Source organism: Galleria mellonella, unplaced genomic scaffold (genome assembly GCF_026898425.1).
Source record: "Galleria mellonella isolate WM207_F2 unplaced genomic scaffold, CSIRO_AGI_GalMel_v1 utg33, whole genome shotgun sequence".
NCBI lineage: Eukaryota > Metazoa > Arthropoda > Insecta > Lepidoptera > Pyralidae > Galleria > Galleria mellonella.
In genome coordinates this window covers 4,319,913-4,341,219 of record NW_026442079.1, presented here as the reverse complement: position 1 = coordinate 4,341,219, position 21,307 = coordinate 4,319,913, and the positions used below count along the sequence as shown (strand labels likewise).

Below are 21,307 nucleotides of genomic sequence, written 5' to 3'. Positions count from 1 at the left end.
GTTAGTTCAAAGGCTCTAGTAAGAGCACCAGTTGCTTGTGAGTGACCACCACCACCAGTGAGAAGAAGATTGCACGAAGTTAACCTGCATGCTCGCAGACTACTTCGTATTCCAGCGCTGCGTCGAGGAAATCATGGCCAAAGGTTACAATGGGCCCGTGAACATTTGCTCTGAGAGGATATCCAGTGGTCTGTGGTACTGTTTACCGATGAGTCCCGATTTGGTTTCCATCCTAATTCACGAAGAGTACGTATATAGCGAATTTCTTTATGGTTTGGGCGGGAATTCATGTAGTGGCAGAACAGACCTCGTTTGAATCAGAAATACTATGATCGCTGAAAAATACTGTAACCAGGTGCTAATACCAATTGTCCATCCCTATCGACTACAAATGAATTCAGACTCATACAAGATAACGCTCGCCCGCACACAGAGCTAGTCGTGACCAACTGGTTACAGAAGTACGATGTATCGGTCTTAAGCTGGCCAGCGCAATCACCAGACCTAAACCCCATAAAGCACGCGTGGAACATGTTGTAAAGAAGGGCTTTAAAGAATTTTCCTCCAAACATTGCAACGGAAGAGCAACATTTTTTGCATCTAAGCAGGACTTGGGACAATATTCCACAGCAAGACTGATCACTTGATTCAAAGCATGTAAAAATTCTGCAGAACCGTTGTTAATGTCATGGGTGGTTTTACTGACTTCTAATTTTTGTATCATTATAAAAAAACTTAAATCTTAGCTTTAATTTTGTTTTTTTCTTAAAAAAACATTCATCTTTAATTTTACCATTTTTCCATTTTTTTGTCTTTACTTAAATAAAACTTAAATTATGTAAAAAATAATATTTTATTTTATTTCGAAGTGTAGTCTGTTAAATGGGCTTTTTAGAATCATATACATGTTGCATGTTATTTATATTTTTATTGTAGTAAATTGATAAAATTTAAAATATCCTTAGACGATGTTGATGTGTGTATAATCTGGTATTGTATAATTTCATATATTGTTATTGATTAATAATTGACATATAAACATACATACATTAAACATTTTTATACACAGACCTGCTATGAATTGAGAAAAGTAGCAACTAATTTTTTTTCAAATTATATTTGCATAAGAAAAAAGGAGGCAACCATATGATTTACAGTTTTTATTTTGTCATTCCTTCTATGTAATTCTCTGTCTACTCTAGGCTTTATCTGTATAATTTAAGATAGTAACATTTTATTATGTTAGACGAGTAGTTTTGATAATCAGTGTTAAGTTTTATTTACTCCGTTTTACAGACATTTCGATTTCCGGTAATTCGCTTATAACCTTAGATGGAGTACGTTATATTAAGTCTATGGCAATAATAAATTTATATTACTAAATCATTTATTCAATTTTGTTAAATCGAAAAGTATGCGAACAGGTTCTTTCTGAACTTGGTAGGATTATATGGCAAGTAAATGTAACCTTTGATGTAATTATATCTACTATTCAAAACACAGATATAATTTTATATCTTTCTCTTTCTAAGACATTTGTAACTTCGTGAACATAATAGTAACACGCTAGCTGTGCTCGTATATTTTGTTCCAAAATGTTTTCTGTAGACGTTCATTGCGTCATAGACAACACAAGTACATTTTTTACAGTAAGTTGTTGTCGCTCATTTATGTTTCGAGTCATTCGGTCATTCGTCGATATATGTTTTCTCTCTTTCACATCTCTATTTACTGACTCTTTCTCGAGTGTCTTGAATGTGACATGGCGTCCGCCAAGATATATCACGGCCTCCTTTAAAACTGTTTTAATGACAGTGGTTTCATTTTGCATTTTATTACTGAGGCCGTAATAAATCGTATATTTGCATTGATGGTAATGCATGCAAGGAAACCTCAGCGAATAAGCGATGGGTATGATATGGTTTCAGATGCTTCGGCTTTACAATCTGTAGATGGCGGTCGCCGATTGAGTTTTGTTGTAATTTAGGTGAAGTTATTAAATGGTTCCGTTTGTTTTCAGGTACTTTGAGAAGCACCAGGCCCATCCGTATCAGGTAATGATGAGTTGAACCCTTTGTTGTATTCAAATAATTTGTTTCTCTATTTTTTGGTAAATGGCTTCTGTAGCTTTGATTTAGGTACTTCTGTATGTAATAAACCAGGTACGACAACCCTTTTCCTCTTTATATCGTTTAGAAGCAGACTGTGTTTTAAATTTCTATAGATTTGTTAATTTTAAATGCTTCCAGTCCAGATGCAAATGTTAATCTAATTAAACGCAAGGTAATATTTAATTGTAATCTCAGGTTTAAGTTAAATTTCGATTTTATTATAATTTAAGATAGATAAAAATATAGAAACAAATTACCTACACAGTTACTGAGCATTGAATGTTTATGTATACATATTTATACTATAACCTGCTTTTATCAAAGTTACTAATTCTAAATTATCATATTTAATACTACTTTTGTTTACTAATAATACTCAAAAAATGGTGTTTAATTATTCAACAATATACTAATAGTATTAGTAAATTGTTGAATAATAGTATGATTGGTTACTGATGTTTGTAAACAAAGAAAAATTTTGTTTTGTAAATTGTTCTATATATGTACATATATAATTTACATATATTGCATATATATATATATATATATATATATATATGCAGTAACTGTTATATTTTTGTTCCTTTCATTTTAGTATGTTTCTAATTCTTTATCTGATAATAATTTGTGTTATAATTTCTTGTTCAGAAGTACAATTCAAAAAGAGCCACTAGTGAGTATGTCTCTTCTGATAACCGGTATACACCACTACGATCTCCAAATGGCAATGTGTCGTCGCATGGTCACAGCACACACACAAGCCACTCTGGACATGGCCATCACCACTATGGACATGTGGTTGATGAAAGAGGATACACAACATCCAGAAGTTACTTGCCGAAAGGTTCTGAAAAGGAGAGAGATAGAGACTATAAATCCTCTAGGAATAAGTACACAGGTAAGAATTATATTTTCTGAATATTTACACACTATTTACAACCAAATATATGTAACAATTATGATGAATTAATTTGTATGTAGAATATTTGCTGCATTTTGTATTCATATCTAGAATGCTCGCTATATTCTAAATATGAGTACCAGTGTTCTGAAGTTATATTTTTTGTAAAATGTTTACAAATTGTAAAATGGGACACTGTTTTGTCATAGTGGATTGTATTAATGTTTCCTTTGTCTTGTTATCTAAAAAATTCTTGTAATTCTGCTTGTAACATCTGCTTACATTGTATTCATTTTATAATATACATTTTACAATGTTAATTTAAGAACACTATCAAATTGATATTTGCTTTGTATAATAATATCATCATAATAAACAAACCTGTATTTATCATCATCATATCAACCATTAACTGTTCATTGCTGAACATAGGCCTCTTGTAAAGATTACCATAAAGAATGGCTTGAGCAACTTGCATACACTGCCTCCCTACAAAGCATTTGTGGTTTTTGTACCATTTAGTGCAGGATCATTACTCAAAAATCTTTCTTTCCCATTGGTTATAAATAATATTCCAAAGAATTAGTCACTAATTCATAATTTAATGACTGCATAAATAATAGTTGATTTATTACATATTTATATATATAAAAGTAAATTACATTATTTTTGTAGATCAATTTGTTAACTCTGTCTGGTTCTAGTATTGTAAAATGTTTATGCTTATGCGTAAATTATTTAATTATAGATATATTGTATTTACACATGATATTGTATTATGTATTGATTTAATGTATATACTACTACTTCTTTCATGTTTATTATTCTTTAGAATAATATTTTTGATTAGCTTATGATAACAATTTGTATTGGAAATAAAGCATTTGCCGCAGAAGCGAACAATGGATATATATCTAAAAGCGAATGTATAACACTGAAGTGATAAGTACTGACATATACATTCCTCAAAACTGCATGTTAATTATATTTTTAAACAATTTCAGATAGTGTCAGGTCACCGAAGGAAAAACGTAACAATAGTGAAAGAGAGAGAAGTAACCATGAACGAAGTGATTCAGAGAAAAAGAGTAGGACTAGTGGCATGAACATTAGTGTTAGTAGGAGTAGTAAATATGACAAGAGAAGTGCACCTTCTGCAAGCGTGCCTTCTGGCAGTGAATGGTCAGAACACATTAGTTCATCAGGAAAAAGGTATTATTATAACTGTATCAGTGAAGTGTCACAGTGGGAAAAACCTAGGGAATGGGATTTACGACGGACATCATCCAAAGATTCAACATATTCATCTAGAAGCAGTGAGTATTTCTTTATAATTTTGTATTCATATTAGCTATTTCATTAATTTATTTTCTTAATTCATCTACTTAAACAAAAAAGCATTTAAGATATTTTAAAAGCCATTAAGCCTTTTGTGTAGTCTGTGTTGTTTAAATAAATTAATAGTATTAAGAGGTTTCTATGTTAATACAATAGAATTTTGAACTAGGTTTGCTATATGTGACTTTTGTTTTTTATGTAAAGATCAAATGTTTCTCCAATGCAATTTTCAAGTGTATTACTTAATTACAAAGTTGTATCTTGTTTTACTATGTTTACTCTGTGCTATTTGGTGCCTGACAAAAAAAAGAAAAGCCAATACTTTTATTTCCACTTTTAGCTTTTACTACTCTCTCCTTCTCTTATCTCTTTTTTTTGTTTTGTTACCTTCATTCCTATTTTACTGTATTTATATATTCTGTATAGTTTGTACCAAAATTGTCACACTTCTGTGAAAACAAAATTATTATCCAAAATTCCAAAAAAATTACCCAGTCTGGCAACATTATCTAGAATCTAAATAAAAAAAAAATGTCTTTTAGTGTCAAAGAAAATAAATTTATTATATATTTATATCAATACAAATATCAATATTATTATTTCTTTAGGTTTGTTTTTTATAAAGTAACTAGATTTTTGCCTGCTACTTCATATGCATAAATTTCAGAAGTAGGAAAATAGGCTAATTTTAGATGGTTTATCAATATAAAACATACACCAGTTTTTTGAGTTAGACCTTTAGGAACATAATAGTGAAAACTGTATTCAATTTGGTATTGTAGTTTTTGTATAATGTTACAATAAATATACAGACTAATACAAAATTTCTAAGAATGATTTCTTTGGCATTTGGTGTTATTAACACCTTAAGATTGCTATAAAGATTTTTTTTAATATTTCCTATATACAATCGTCATGTAGTTACAATTTTATTGTATTAGTAAGAATTAAGATAGTATAAAGGTCTAAGTACTATCTTACTGCAGTGATTCCTAAAGTGGATTCCATAGAATTTTCAATAGAAAAGTCATCAGGGTTCTTTGAAATTATTTATTTTTAGCTGTTAAATAATATAACAGTTAAATACAAATATTATTTTGAAATAGTGCAAAAAATGTGATGTGAAGAACTCATTACTTACATTAAAATATTTCAATAAAGGATTTTGTTCTTATTTACATTACATCTTCGACTTGTAATCATTTGGTATGCAGTTACACAAGAGGTATTTGATGGGTGTTCTGTTATTTTAGAAACCCCTGACATGCTGAATTCACCTAACTTGTAAATATAATTGTTTTATGCAACTAGTGGCATATTAAGATGCTATCTTATTTAAATATTCAAACAGGAATAAACCCATTTTGATTTTCATACCTAATAAATAAAACATTAAACAAATATTACATGTTATTTGAGGTAATATTTGTATTATAACAATGTTATTTAAAACATATAACCTTGCTTTTTATTTTGAATCACAAAAAGAAATTAGATTAAATATCACAAAATTAAGATTCTATAAAGGTTTTAAGTATTTAAGTTATATTTTTATTGACAATAGCAGTACCCGCGACTTCGTCCGCATAAAATGTAAAGAAAAATGTTAATTAGTTTATTTAGTTTTTTTTTTATTTATGCATTTTTGTTTCTATAATAAAAGATTTTTTTTTTAAATAAATGGAGCGTAAGTTACTCCTTATTACATCAGCTACCTGTCAGTAAAAGTTCCGTCAAATCGGTCCATCCATTTTAGAGATTAGCTAGAACAAACAGACAGACTGACAATAATTGTAATAAATGTTATTTTGGCGTCTGTACCATATATATATTCATATATATTGAAAGGTCGATGGACCGCTTTTTAGGTCGAAGGGTCCGAATTTGTCATCAAAATGTATTTAAATTAAAAGGCAAATTTGTCTTAAAAATTATGTTCGTCTTCTTTACGGTCTTTTTTCCAACTCCTTTTGTTTTGTCCCAAGCTGTCAGTTTTTAATTGTAGAATGTCCAGCGAGAAAATCGGTCAAAGAGGCCGCAACATATATGTAGTAAAAAATGGTTATTTCAATATTACAAATAGACATTTTAATTTTATTTATATGTATAGATAATTTTTACTCATGATTTTTTAAAAATAGTAAATTTCATGATTATTTGAACTGTTCTGGCACAAACAGCAGTGTTTTCAACCTTTTTCACGAAACAACCCTCCCAGTATGAAAAAATATTTTGCGACCCCTGACTTATTTTTTTGTTAATTTGTATTAACATAATATTTTAATTATTATTATTCATAAAAAATCCATCTTTATAACTTCGTTTTATTTTTACTGAGGTAATTTTCGTGACCATGTTGGTCATGTCAACATATGGATTGCAACCCCCTGGGAGTTTTAAAACTTTAAAAGACTGATTTAAAATATTTGTAATTAATTGTAATCCAATTCACATTCCTTTTCTTAATGTTTATTGTACTCAATACTTTGATGTCTTATGCTCATTTTAGAATAATTGAATTCTTGTTCTCCTTTTAAGGCATCCAGTTTATCAAGCTGTCTTTTATGGTTTGGTCATGTTTATGAGGATACCATTATTTTTAATATAATTGAGAATATTATTTCTGTTCCAAATATATTTTTTTGTAAGATGGCCCATATTACAAAAAATATTATTTAGCAAATCTTGAACTAGATATTGTTTATTTTTTGTACAGTATTTGGATATTTCTTCTTCACAGATGAGATATTAAGATATTTTTTACATCAGTGTCATGAGTGGTGATTTTTTCGAATTACTACAATTCTGGGCCACTATATTATAAATCTAAATGACTGTTATGCCAATTTTATATCAGCCCAGTCAGTGTAGTTTTGTAACCTATTGTAGATTTGTTAAATCTTTATTTTAATGTGAGTAGTCTATGCCAGTCTTTCGCTCATATTGAAAATTAGATTTTCAACAATGGCTTACTTAATGGTTCTTTATAATTCATGGTAATTATGATAATAACAGAAGTGCAGTTCATATTAATCTTTAATGGCTTAGTAATACAGAAGTTAAAATGTAAATTGTATAGATGTTATCCTGTCTCTGTGACAGGATAACATCATCTCCACAGCAACGTTGGGCAAGTTACAATCTTTGTCAATGCTTTATCATTGGATAGGTAAACTGTACTATCTATATATCTTAGAACTTCTTCTAATACTGGTTTCTGTCTGATATCAATTATAATTTTTGTTACTTTTCTTGGTATTACCAGCATTAACATTGGTGATAGTTATAGTATGTGAATCAAATCTCTCTTTTTTAATATTTTATCTTTGGTCGGTGGTATAAACCTGGTATAACTATATATAAATATATCTATACAGGTATAAGATAAATAAACAGTAGGGAAAAACATTTTATCATTTACAGGTGTGTATTGTATAGTATATATTTAGATTTATGGCAATTATCCGATAAGAGGATTGATATTTAATTTCTGCTTATTTTTTTTGAGAAATATGTAATTTAAAACAAAAATGCAATACATGAATGGTACCATGGGTATCATAGTGTTTTCTGTTGTCTATGGTGCTTTTCATGTTTATAGACAATGATTACCACTTTTCATCAAATGGACTGTCAGCTTGTTTGTAATCTTATATAAAAAATCCAAGGTTTTTTTATTTAACTCAATGTTTTGCATCACACTTCAGAAATTTTGCTCAATGAAGGAATTCATTATCGTTATATTTTGAATCTCTTTTTTATTTGTGACAAATTTAATGTGTATAATATATTTTATTTTTAACAAGTTAATAAATATATAAAAATACTAGCTGACTCGGCAAACGTTTTATCATATACATTATTTCGAGAACTATACATGAAAATTTATTCTACTACAATTATTATATTCGATTGCCATCTTGCAACCCTATTGCGGAATATAAAAATAGCGATTAACAAACAGGCGTTGATCGTAAAACGGTGAAAATTTGAGATTGTATATATTTTTCAATGCTAAATGATAATAAAATAAAAATGGAAAAATTTGTCAAAAAAATAAAAAAAAAATTTATGGAGAGTCACCCTTATCATTGAGGGGTATAAAAAATAGATGTTGGCCGATTCTCAGATCTACCCAATATGCACACAAAATTTCATAAAAATCGGTAAAGCCGTTTCGGAGGAGTTTGGTAACACCGTGACACGAGAATTTTATATATAAGATTTTAATAATCTTGATGAAAATAGTATACAGCAGTATTAATTTATGTGCACTATATACCCATAAATATTTGGTACCTCTCTTCTCTTTCCTCCATTTCCAATTTTAATATTCTCATACAATATTCAGTTACAAACTTTTGTTTAAACTACATGTTTAATTATAACTGTGTAATCATATAAAAATCTTTATTTGGTCTGAAAGTGGCATTGCTGGTTCTCGGCATGTAAAATTTGGCTTTTACAAAAATCTGAATGATTTTATTATTAAAATAATATAGAAAATAATTGAGTTATTATTAGTTTAATTATGACATTAGCATTATATAGGGATATTAAAATATTTAGTAATCAGTTGGTAGGTTGTAGTACACGACTCCATGCTACAAAATAACATTAATATTATATATTTACAATGTTAAAAATATCTTTAAAATATTGGAATAATATAAGCATTGTCAAGGTATTGGTGGAGGTAAGAACGTACAAGAGAAGGTGATTCAATTACTATCATTATGATTAGGAGTGGTAAAGGCGCTTGGAATATTGGTGATGTTGCTTGTCCTAGGTTTATTCTTTTTTCATCACTATATACTAGCTTTTACCTATGATTTCGTTGGTGTTACTGGGATAAGTTCATTAACCGAGATAAAATACCAAGTTTCATAGTAATTAGTTAAGCTGTTAAGGTGCAAAGAGGTGACAAACAAAAAACTTACATTTATATAGTACTAGCAATTCGCTCCGGCTTCTCACGGTTTCATTACAGAAATTATAAAATACCCTATGTTACTCAAAAGAGATGTAGCTTTCGGTAAAATTGAGTAGTTTTTGAGTTAAATCGTAACAAACAGAAATCAAACATCTTTCTTCGTTATACATAATATTAATTTACATTGATACACCTAACTTTCGGACCCCGACTCGAACGTGAGGTGCGACGTTACGGGAGGGCCGAGCGGCACAGCGGCGTCCATTTTTTAAAGTATTAAAATGAATATTGTATGTTATCTTTAAGAGATAGACATATGCTACCGCGATCTTTTCTGTAGATCTATATAAGGTACACAATTCCACCATACATTATTTTGTTATATCTCAAAGAGTTTAGGCAGCGTGGTCGTTGAGAGGTCCCAGACTGCTTATTTTTTTCGACACCTCCAACAAATATTATTATATTTTAGCCAATGTATACACTTACAATTTTTCAGATTATATACTTAAACTTTCCTCGGAAACTACTCTATCCATTGGTGAAAACGCCATGAAAATAGGTGCAGTAGTTTTTATGTTTATCGCGAACAGACAGACGAGGCGGAGGACTTTGTTTTATAATATGTAGTGATTAATATTAGTTCATAGACTATGTTGAAAATTTTACTGTATGTGTAGCTAGTAGATGTTCAGTACTTATCTATAAATAAGTATCTACCAAATTCAGGAATCTATTTAATTTACTATGAATATGTCCTTTTACTTGTAATCTTGTTCATTGTTTCGTTTTGGTACTTGCTATTATTTGTCTGTACATACCACCTTTGGAAACCATTTAAGTTTAGGATAACAACTTTAATAGATTCAAATTTTCACAGATAAAACTGTTGTATAAACCAGGGACTCCGATCCATCTCCAAATTTAGAAATTCTAGTATAGGACTGTAATAAATAATATTTTTTATTGGTAAAGGTTGTTAAAAAATTTATTAGAGCATAACTAATTGCAACTTATAAAGATAAATTGAGCCGATTCCGAAACACCTGTATCTCTAAAATGAATGGGTATAGAGAAATAACACCTGAGTCCTCAGGAAGGCAACGCATGGGCGGTATCAAGGGCGAAACAGTATACTCTGTTATGTCTATGGTACTGCTCATGTCGTAGGCGACGGTTACCACTTTCAATCAGGTGGGCTTGTGCGCTTGTGAGCTTGTTTGCCATTCTAAGTTGTATAAAAAAAAAAAGAATATTTCAATTTTATATTCCAGCGAAACCGTTATTCTAAGAATTAGTTAAACTAATCCTATTGTTTATGAAAACTAAAATAATAATATTCATCATTAACAATTCAGATTTAGTCAACCAAAAGGAATAATAATTTCGGTATAATATCAATTTGACATTTTTGTTACTAGAAGTAAAATATTGGTTCTTAGAATTGACCTGTATGTCATAAAATTTGCATTACTTTAGATAATTATACATACACAGAAAGATGCAGTTGCATATTTTATTGTATAAACTACGTTTATACGTACGTGTTTATACATATAAACACGTACGTATAAACGTAATACACGCACGTACGTGTGTAGATTGGAGTACTTTTATCATAATTGCTTTGCGATAACTAATTACAGATAAATCACATAATAAGGCAACTATTATCAGCTTGATGTTAGACCAAGAAGGTGGCATATATACAACATTTGTCTTCTTAAAATATACGATTTACATTCAATTTCTTTAGATATCCTAAGTAATACAGAAATACAATAAGTAACACAAAAAATACACAACTCTGTGTGTAGCTTTATCCTTTTGGACAAAACACTTTTTCTGCTATGACATGGGATACATTTGCACTCGAATATAATGTCGTTCCCATGTTATCTTTTATATGTTCAGTCCTGAGGATCCATACTCTATAACGTCACTGCCGTATCTTACACGCAAATGCGCCCGCATTTGTATTAATTTCTTCACACAGTCCATCTGTTTTTTTAGGTCTGTCTATACTCTTATAACCAACTATAAATATATATTTAATTAAAGGTAGTGGCGTACCATTTGTCGCCATTTAAAGTTAAAAATCTTATGACTATAATGTACTCGTATAATTATGTATATTAATAAAATAAATAAAAATATTTTTAATAATAAGTAGATGCTTTTTATTGAGCGGTCTTTAACTCTTCTTTGTATAATGATGAAAATTTCTATCATAACATTGAATGCCCAAAAATTATATAAAAGAACAAGTTCACTTTAAGTTGATCGTGTTTGGATACCTTTTTAATGTCCATTGCAGAAAAAAAAACATAGCTGTCACATTTATTTTTTTAATAATATTTCTTTTAATTTTGAACATGAATTATATCACCATGATTTATTTCCCCAATAAAAAGAATTATGCAAAGAAGGATTAAAAGCAGTAAATTAAATAGGTATTTAGCAAACAACTATTTACCAGTGTTATATATGCGCTATTCATTGATATCCATATTTGTGTCATAAGCACTATCGCGTTTGTTATGCACATTATTCATAGTCACATTATAGGTACATACACTTTTCAGTCCTTCGATAATGCTACTTAGTTTTATATATATTAAACAAATTATTTAAATACTGTATAGTGTATCGTATACTGTATAGTGTACCAGTTAAACATGAAGGAAGACGAGTCTAAAAAATTTGGATCTTCACTATTACAGCTGTTCTGATTATATCAACGTATAGCCAAAACTACTAAGTCTAGTGAATTGATATTTGGAACATATATACTATATATTTTATAACGTAAGCATGCGCTAAGAACAGATTTTTGAAAATTCTTCTAAGGAGAAACGATACCGAGTGTTCAACGCTGTGGATAACAGCTTTTTTTTTATTATAAAAGGCTCGAAATTTGTGTCGTTTTTCGATCCACTTTTAATTGTAAAAAAAACCGTGACTTTGCATTATTTGTATACTATACGTGAGATTTTTAGATATTAGAATTTTGACTTGGAATCTAGGCTTTTTGTTATTACCTATTTTAAAATATTTTCACTCTTATTGAGTTTATTTCAATTATTATTACTTTTAATGAAAATAATTTAAATAATATTATATTTATTTTAGTATAAGTAACAGTTTTTAATCATTATCGAAGCACAAACTATATGCTTATATAAGCAAGCTGTGACAGCCAGTAGACTTTTTAGTTAGTACTTACTCTTATTGCACGGTTTCGATATTTGCATAGTTGTAACTTACTATTGAATTACTATTACTTACATACCATATATAAATGTTTAAATGCGTTTACATACAAATCGTTTATGAAATAATATTTAAATGACTCTGAAATCTAAATCTAAATCCGTCGTGTTGTTTATAAAAGCTCAGTGGATAAACAGATCAATGCGGAGACCTTCTTCTTATATTCTTTTATATTATTTACAGGTTTTTAATTAAAACTCATGAAACATTAAAATACAAACGTGCATGCTCTTAAAAATTATTGAAAATATATAGAAAACTTTTTTGGATTTATTTGCCTCCTTTTTGGGAGGAAACTTGAGTAGATAGGGCGGGTAGAAGCACGACAAAGACACGCATCGACGCGCGGGGAGCGTCGACTCACTAAAACATATTAAATATTCTTGTAAGTACATACGTACTAGTAGGAGGTACTTGAAATATTATACTCTTAATATTGCCTTGACGATATTACAAGGGGAGTTTAGGTGTGTTATAATTACGGCACGATAATATCGTGGCTGTGAATGGCATAATAATATTGTTGATGGAAATATCAAAAGCGTCTTATAACATTACTTAATAAAACTACAGTCTAATTAAAAAAAATCAGATATTCGACTTTATTTATTAATATACTCTCCTTCAAGGGATCTCTTTTAATTGCAGAACGATTTGTCTTTGTTTTGACCATTAACAGCCCACGATGATGATGATAGGGAGCGTATACATATGCTTTCCTTCATTTTATGTAATTGAAACTAAGTTGAGAGGAATTATGTTAATTATGAGAGTGTATAAACTACAGTTATGGTTTATTTTATAAATTTTTTATCTCTAAATCATTAACCATAATCTGTCTTTTATGAATATAAAACAAATTAGTTAAATAAATAGGTCTAACTATTTTAAATTGACGCACCTATACTAACCCATTTACTCATCTTTATTTATATAAATAATTTTTACTTTTAGAATTATCGCTTTATAACCCTATTTTTGCGATAATTTGCGTTTTTTCTACTTTTACACGTTACTATTATATGAATATATGTGTTTATATATATTACTTATGGTATAAAGTTATATGTTCTTATTTTTAGACAGGTTTAGACACACATAATTGCTGGGTTTGTTGTATCCTGATTACACTTGTTTTCTTGAAATATAATATTGCATTTAAGAGATAAATATATAAGCGAAGTCATACATAAAAATATTTATGGGTTTTCTTTAAATGTTATATAACAGTTACTACACTTGTATAATTTTAATCAAATACTTGTATATATAATAATGTATTTGTTTTTTTTTTTAATATATATATATTTTAGACAAAAAAAGTTAGTAGTTAGGTAGTTGAAATGTACTGATTGTTATTAAAAAGGTGCCATCACAATAATTTAGACTGTGTTGGCAACCTTCACTTTGAACCACATTACTTCTATACCATCAAATGGGGTCTGGTCACTTTAACTAGTCCCTATAAAAAAAATTATACATAATAATAATAATAAACTCTTTATTGCGCACAATAAAGCATTGTGTATACATACTAGTAAACTTTTATGGGTGAATAAATAAATTAATATATTTTACTTGCATTAAAATAGGGTGTGCGAGAATATGATTAAATGGACTGTATGCATGACAAGGTTTAAAAATAAATTCGATATGAAAATGCGATAACGATAAATCGTTACAAAAAATCAAATCGTTCAGTTTCCTAATGCACGCTAAAGTTACCATCCTGAAAAAAAAGTTGTTCTTTTTTTGCCTCCATTGAATGATTTATCGCCACAAAATAAAATGAAATAGAATAAAATGTTCCTATTGACTGTCGAGTGTTGTCATGCAATTATTACGTTTAAACTGAATATATACATAGGGAATAAAAGAACATAAGCAATAGATATAACAGATACTTTTTAGTACAGTAAGGCGGTCTTATTTTCGAAAGCAGTCTTTTCAAGAGACATTTCTCACATTACCTAATACATATAATAGTCTTATTTGTTGAACAAGTAAATTAGGTTTACGAAAATGAATGCACACTTTACAAATATTATAAATATGAGAGTGAGTTTGTTTGTTACATAGACAAGCAGAAAGATTGCAAAAAATATTTAATAATTTTTGGCATCAGCATTTTTAGGGTAATACGACTCTGCTGAAAACGATTCTATCCGGTACCATCATCTCTAACCCGTCCTTCCATCCACCTCCCCTTTATGTCTAAATATGTCTCTAACTGGAGTTTTTTCAATTTTCTATAAACACATTTGGAGATAATAGAAAATGTCAAAAATGAATATAATACATATAGATTGTTTTAATATAATTTTAGGTTATAAGATTTGCTTGCCCGAAATTCTTGATAATATTTTTTTTACAAAAAATTTGTATATTCATTTTTCTGAAAAACTTATTGCTATGTTAAAACATCTAAGTAATAAATTAATCTATATGAATTTACCTATAAGATCTTATTCCCATGTAATTATAAGATCGCATGACAATTTGTTCATAATAAACAAGCTTCAATAGCTTGGACGCCATCGAAAGCTCGACATATTGTAAATTAATGCATGTAATGTCTCTATTATAGAAAATCGATGTAATTGACAGGAAAGATTCATTTTAGTAAAATAAAATATATACAATAATCTTGTAGGATGACCACTACCAGAGAGAGCAAAGATATTAAAAGTATTACATACAATCAGTAAATACGAGACAATTAACAGCAAAAATTATGATGATCTAAGAAGAGTTTTCAAAAATTGCAAAAAAGAATGTACAAGTTATAGGTATTATTTTTATTTGATATTACAAAGTAATTTACGTGAATAAAAGTAATTAAATGTTTTGCAGAACGAGTCGTTATTAAGTTTCAATTCTACGTATTTTGTGACAAATAACCAATTCGATAAAATATGTATTAAAGTCAAACACATTAACAAATGCAGTGATTATAAATAAATGTCTAACTTTAGGAAGCTCTATTTCTAAAGTTAACAGAAGAAATTTCGGTTTGTAGATTGAATTCCATCCCTAGCAGTCAAATTATTAACTATTCCACTTGTTTCTATCTACCTTTTTCCACTGGTGTAAAAGGTTCACTTTTTCTATTTATCTGTAATTCCATTTATATATATATATATATATATATATATATATATATATATATATATATATATATACACATTACATGTTGTTTTCTATGATACGCATTATGATGTAGTATATATAGGTGACATTTACCACTTTCGCGAGCCGCGAGTTTTTTTGCCATTCTAAGTTGTATAAAAAATATATACTTATATGAAAAAAAAAAACTGAGGAATCATTTTAATCAACAATTTTGTATAGAATGCGCTATTATTTTTTCTAATATACCGACGGAAAAAATATTCAACGCATTAGAATATATTGTAAAAGAAGTATATTTAATAGACGTAATTAAAATAAATACAACAGTAGCGCATAAACATTTAGATCAAATCAATAAAATGAAAATACGTAGATATCAGTAACACGACTGTATTTTGTAGTATTTTTATAAGACTAGGGTTTCTCGGGATAAGCATAAGTCGCAGTTTTGTATATTAAAGCTTTAGGCACAGCTTTTAAAGTGGCAAGTATTGGTTGGACATGATTTTTTTATTTTGATTTTGATTCTATTCTGTCACAACTCATAATATATTGAAAAAAAAAACACTTCGATTTTCCAACGTGCACATTTCCCTAAACGAAATTAAAATGCTTTTAACAAATATGCATATCGGGCAGTATTGAGCAATATATGAAACAGTACCTCAAGTGTGAGTTGAGAGAAGAGAGAACGTGTTTTACTTCATGTATTGTTTTAATATGATATTTTATTTTATCAAATTAATTATGAATTTCCTATTTTAATTTCTTCTTGGACCCAATAGAGTCTTAGAAAAAAGAGGATATCAGTAGATTGTTGTATCGAAGTACTTACAATCTCTGGTTTAGTTATCCTGCTTACCTAGGAAACCAATGGCATCTCATTCTCAAAGTTAATTATTTAAATTTTTTAGTAATTTTTGACATTTAAATTATTGTATAAGTTACCTTGTCATAAGAAAATAGTATTTTACGAACACATTTTATTGAATTATGTTAATTTATGCACAATATTATACGTTTCTAAGATTGTACTATATTTAAAAATAATAATAATTTATTTATTAGATATGAAAAACATTAAACACAGTTATTATATGCAAACTAAGTTATGTATTAGCACAAGTACACGGACATCACGGCGACGTCTGCCTTGCGAGCTTGTATATCGTGAACTATATAACGTATATCATACGATAATAAGGTATTATTTTAGATGTAAATGCATTTAGATTAATTTGGTACTTGGATATTTATTACACCAACGATCGTTTTTCAGAAATACGATTAATCCATATGATTCCAATAGTTTTAGGATATTTTTTTATTTTATTGATTTATTCATTAAAATTAATTGCTTTCCCTGCCCTGAGTTTTGATAATAATTTTTATTTACATCATTACTCAGAGGACTACTGTGACCTTTAACACATAGCAGTGCAACTTTGTTACCTATTTATAATATAATTACAATGGTCTGCAGTGTTCTGTTGAGAATTTCATTGTTGACTATATTAAAGATTATAAAAGACACTTTCTCACATTACCTAATGGTTTCTAGTACTTTTCAAGATTGACTACTAAACTGCTTTTCCGTTTAAAAATGTGTGTATGTATGTTATCATCGTCGTCACTTAAATCTTTAATTTCCATTGCCGAAAAATATGTGGCCTTCTCTATAGGTATCATAAATTACTTTAAGATATCAGCCCTATAACCCATGATGGGCTTGTCTTACATTATATTTACTCTCTTTGCCTCTATTAAGTTGTTACTCGTTAATTATTTTATTTTGGTTGTTTTTTTTTACAAATATTTAAATTTTTTCTCAGGACTTACCGTCAATCGAAATTAAATCAATTCATAAAGACCAATAGTTTAATATTAACATATTCTGAAATTTATTTCTGTGTTAAATTTAAATACAAAATATCTCTTTTTATATGAATGAAATATGTGAAATTATTTTTAAAACTGTATTAAAATTTACATATATTCGCACTAGTTACATTATACAATATCCTACACGAGAGCCATTGATCACTATTTTTTATTTAAAAAATTACCAAGTATCATCAAATCATACTTGATTAATGATAGGAAGTAATTAATAGTAAATTTAATATTAAAAATAAAAATAAAATAATGTTATTTAATAATAACAAAAGTACTAGTTCGTGAAATACTGTGCTCTTATGCCCTTCAAACTATGTTCACTAAACTTAACTGAAATTGAGGGGTGCGGTCTTGTCGCCTACATCCCCGTGTAACCCCTATCAATATCCCTCAGAACTACAATGTACATAAGTCAACCTACAGTTAGGTATAATAATACTATGGTTTATCGGAAGCTTACATATACACATCTACATGTTACCTTTTACTATCATCTGCATATATGCAATCATTCAGTTATAAATTTGTGAAAGTGTAAGTATCCATATGAAATGCTGTGTGATGTTTTTACGTAGTTAACTCTTACATTGGCGAAACAAAACGTTCCACAACTGAAAGGGAAACGAGCATATTATGGCTGCTAAAAATCGATAAACTCAAAACTTTTCGACACTGCCTAATATCTTCTTAATGTTAGTGCTGATCGTGGGGTTGAACTATAAACTCGCCAAATGTCTAAAGAAAACTGAACGAATTATCTGATCATTACTATTATCCACGAATGGCATTAAAAGTGATAGAAATTAATAAACATTAAAATTTCAACTGTAAGTTGACTTATAATTGGCGTAGAATCTAATAACAAATACATTTAGTCGTATATAAATACCACAGTAGTGTCACGAATTTTTGTTACACAATCCAGTAATGGTAGTCCAATAAACTACTAAACAGGAATGACATCGTTGTTCTACAGTGTATTCGTGATCACGTCTACGTTTCCATTGAACTCAGTTGAAAGATCGAAGAAGCTAAATAGTTTATTTGCCCAACAATTCACATTCATATTCGTAAAATTAACCTATATTCATAAAACTTCTAACTACACTCAAGAGCAATGAATACGGGTCACCTAAAGAAACCTATAAATCTTGAAAACTAAGAATGCTAGCTTAATAAAATAAACGGTGTTTAATAGACAATATAATACCCCTTAAATGACGGTAATAAAATTTATAAGTTACATTTATTAAAAATTACATAAAGAAAAAAAACTGCTGAACGCCTTAAAACAAAAATAGGAAACATGACATTATTGTACAACAATATGATTTTCTTGAATTTTAATACTTTGTATTGCCTTCTCATGCTTCCATTACTGCGTTTATGCGGTTTGGCACCAAGTTTCTTATACGATTTTGGCAAATATTCTCTCATTCCTCTGTGAGAGCAATTTTGAGCTCACGAATCGTGATTGGGGGAGGGTTTCGTTGTTTTACGCATCTCCTTAGCTCATCCTATGCATGCTCGATCGGGTTGATATCCGGGCTGCGTGCTGGCAACTTCATGCGAGTAATATTTATCTCTTGTAGGTAGCCATTCACAATGGAACCTGTATGAAACCGGGCATTGTCATGCATAAAAATAGCATCCTCACCCAAATTGACCACAAAAGGCCCAACGTGTTCATTAAGGATTTCTTCCACATATCTTACGCTAGTTAAAGAGCTGTTTTCTATGAACACCAGTTCTGTGCGACTCTCAAATGAAATTCCGGCCCACACGAGTACAGAACCACCACCGTAGGCTACTTTTTCTTGTATATTTACTAGAATTTTCCCTAGTCTTCTATATATTATGTGTCTTCCATCGTGTTTGTAGAGCATACATTTTGATTCGTCGGGGAACATAATTTTCGACCAACCTTCAATAGTTAAATGGTTCTGGGCATATCTTAGTCTGGAAACACGATCAAAACGCTCCAGTTTAGGGCCATTTGCAGGTCTAAGTGGTTACAAATTAGCTTCAGCAAGTCATCGTCTTATTGTCCATGCGCTTGGGTTACTTCCTCCGAGGCGTCGAAACTGATTTCTAAGTTCAGTTCCTGTGAGAAAGCGATTACGAAACATAGGGTTCACCATCTATCGGTCTTCTCATGCTGTGCTACACCTAGTTCTGCCTGTTCCTGGTCTACGTAGGTTAGAGCCAGTTTCCTCGTAACGTTGGAGAACTCTTTGTACTGTTGACAGCGACATACTGACAGTCCTGGCTGTATCTCGCTGATTCCGGCTGGTTTTTAGTATTGTGAGAATTTTGGTGCATTCTTCAATTGTAAGCGACAGAATTTCAGATTGAATAATAAATATTGAACACTATCAATATGGTTTATATACCCACTTAAATGACAGATTAGAAACAAAAATAAAATCAAATGCAGTTATTTCGTAGTTCCATCTTCGAAAGTCTCCCTTTTTCAAATATATTTTTTTATGACATAACTTTGCAGTAACTAAGAAGTTTTAATACCTTAAATTAAGGAGGATTTAATTGTCTACTAAACACTACTTAATTAAGCTATCATTCTTATTTTCCGAGATTTATAGGTTTTTTTAAGTGACCCGGATTCATTGCTTTCGAGTGTAGGTACTGAAAAAAAAAATCGTGGGGTTGCAAATTTTTTCTTTAAAAAAATAAGTAATTTACACCAAATTTAGGTAGAGACCGAAAAAAGTAAGCATCAAAACTCAAATCTGCCATTTTGAATATTGATATCTATTTATTACGTTATCATACACTTATAGTGATTTATATATAACAAGTACTATGCAACTAGTTTAAAAAAGCAAAGAAATATTATTTCTAAACAATTATAGATAATATATACGGTTAATATTGTAAATAAATAATAGCCACACAATTATTAAAAAACTATTAAAAATTTCTTAGCTTTTTTCCATTCACCATTTTGTTTTAGGATTTACATGATGATGCTCGAGTTGATGTCCTGAAAATAATTATCAAGGGGCACGATAGTGCCCCCGTCAAGTCGATCATAACCACCCTTCTTTTCTCAAAGTAATAAAAAGTGCCTCGACACTTTTATTCATGTCATCTTATATTTATGAGGCAATAAAAATATTAATTTTTGTTTTGAGAGCCTAAAATACTAATCGTAATTCCATACAAATTTTCAACCCCCGTTTTACCCCCTTAGGGGTGGGATTTTTAAAATTGCCTTCATATTGTTTAGCTACGTTATATATATATTAATGTATGGGTCAGTTAGTAACTCATCATCTCTCTCATCTTTGTATGTGTATACACATATACATCTAATTAAAAATATACTATTTCGATTAGTAAGTAAATCTAAATAAATAGTGCATTTAAGGAATAAAGTATTTTATTAGTAGCATATGTTGCAATTGCAATCTAATTGCCAAGTCATTATAATTAATATAGAAATAAAGATATCGTATATTGATACAATGTCTATAAATGAAACTGATTTTATACTAAGATGCTATAACTTTTTTTAGTGGAAAAGCTGCATAGTGAGGGTTGGTATTTTTTTACATTTTATGTTTTTTATGGGATATTAAAAATATATGAACCGCGAGCTTCTCTTCACATGCCCATTGCGGTTAAATAATAATTTAACATAACAACGGTGTGGTCAGTTCATAATTCACATAATTTAGCATTGAATGGTCGATATTCCCT

The 21,307-nt window shown here is 29.4% G+C and overlaps 1 protein-coding gene across 2 annotated transcripts in view; it reads left to right on the top strand.

Annotated features, from left to right (window-relative positions):
• The first annotated feature begins 1,697 nt into the window (after nt 1-1,697).
• Nucleotides 1,698-21,307, top strand: part of LOC113518891 (WW domain-containing adapter protein with coiled-coil homolog) — a 30,618-nt gene continuing 11,008 nt past the window's right edge. Inside the window, exons 1-4 of one of the 2 annotated variants that reach the window (XM_026903926.3) lie at nt 1,698-1,911; nt 2,021-2,054; nt 2,760-3,009; nt 4,017-4,328. In XM_026903926.3, the coding sequence (XP_026759727.1) occupies nt 1,871-1,911; nt 2,021-2,054; nt 2,760-3,009; nt 4,017-4,328 (637 nt within the window). In that variant the 5' untranslated portion in view covers nt 1,698-1,870. The remainder of the gene's footprint in view (nt 1,912-2,020; nt 2,055-2,759; nt 3,010-4,016; nt 4,329-21,307) is intronic. The other variant, XM_026903919.3, reaches the window with a different exon arrangement.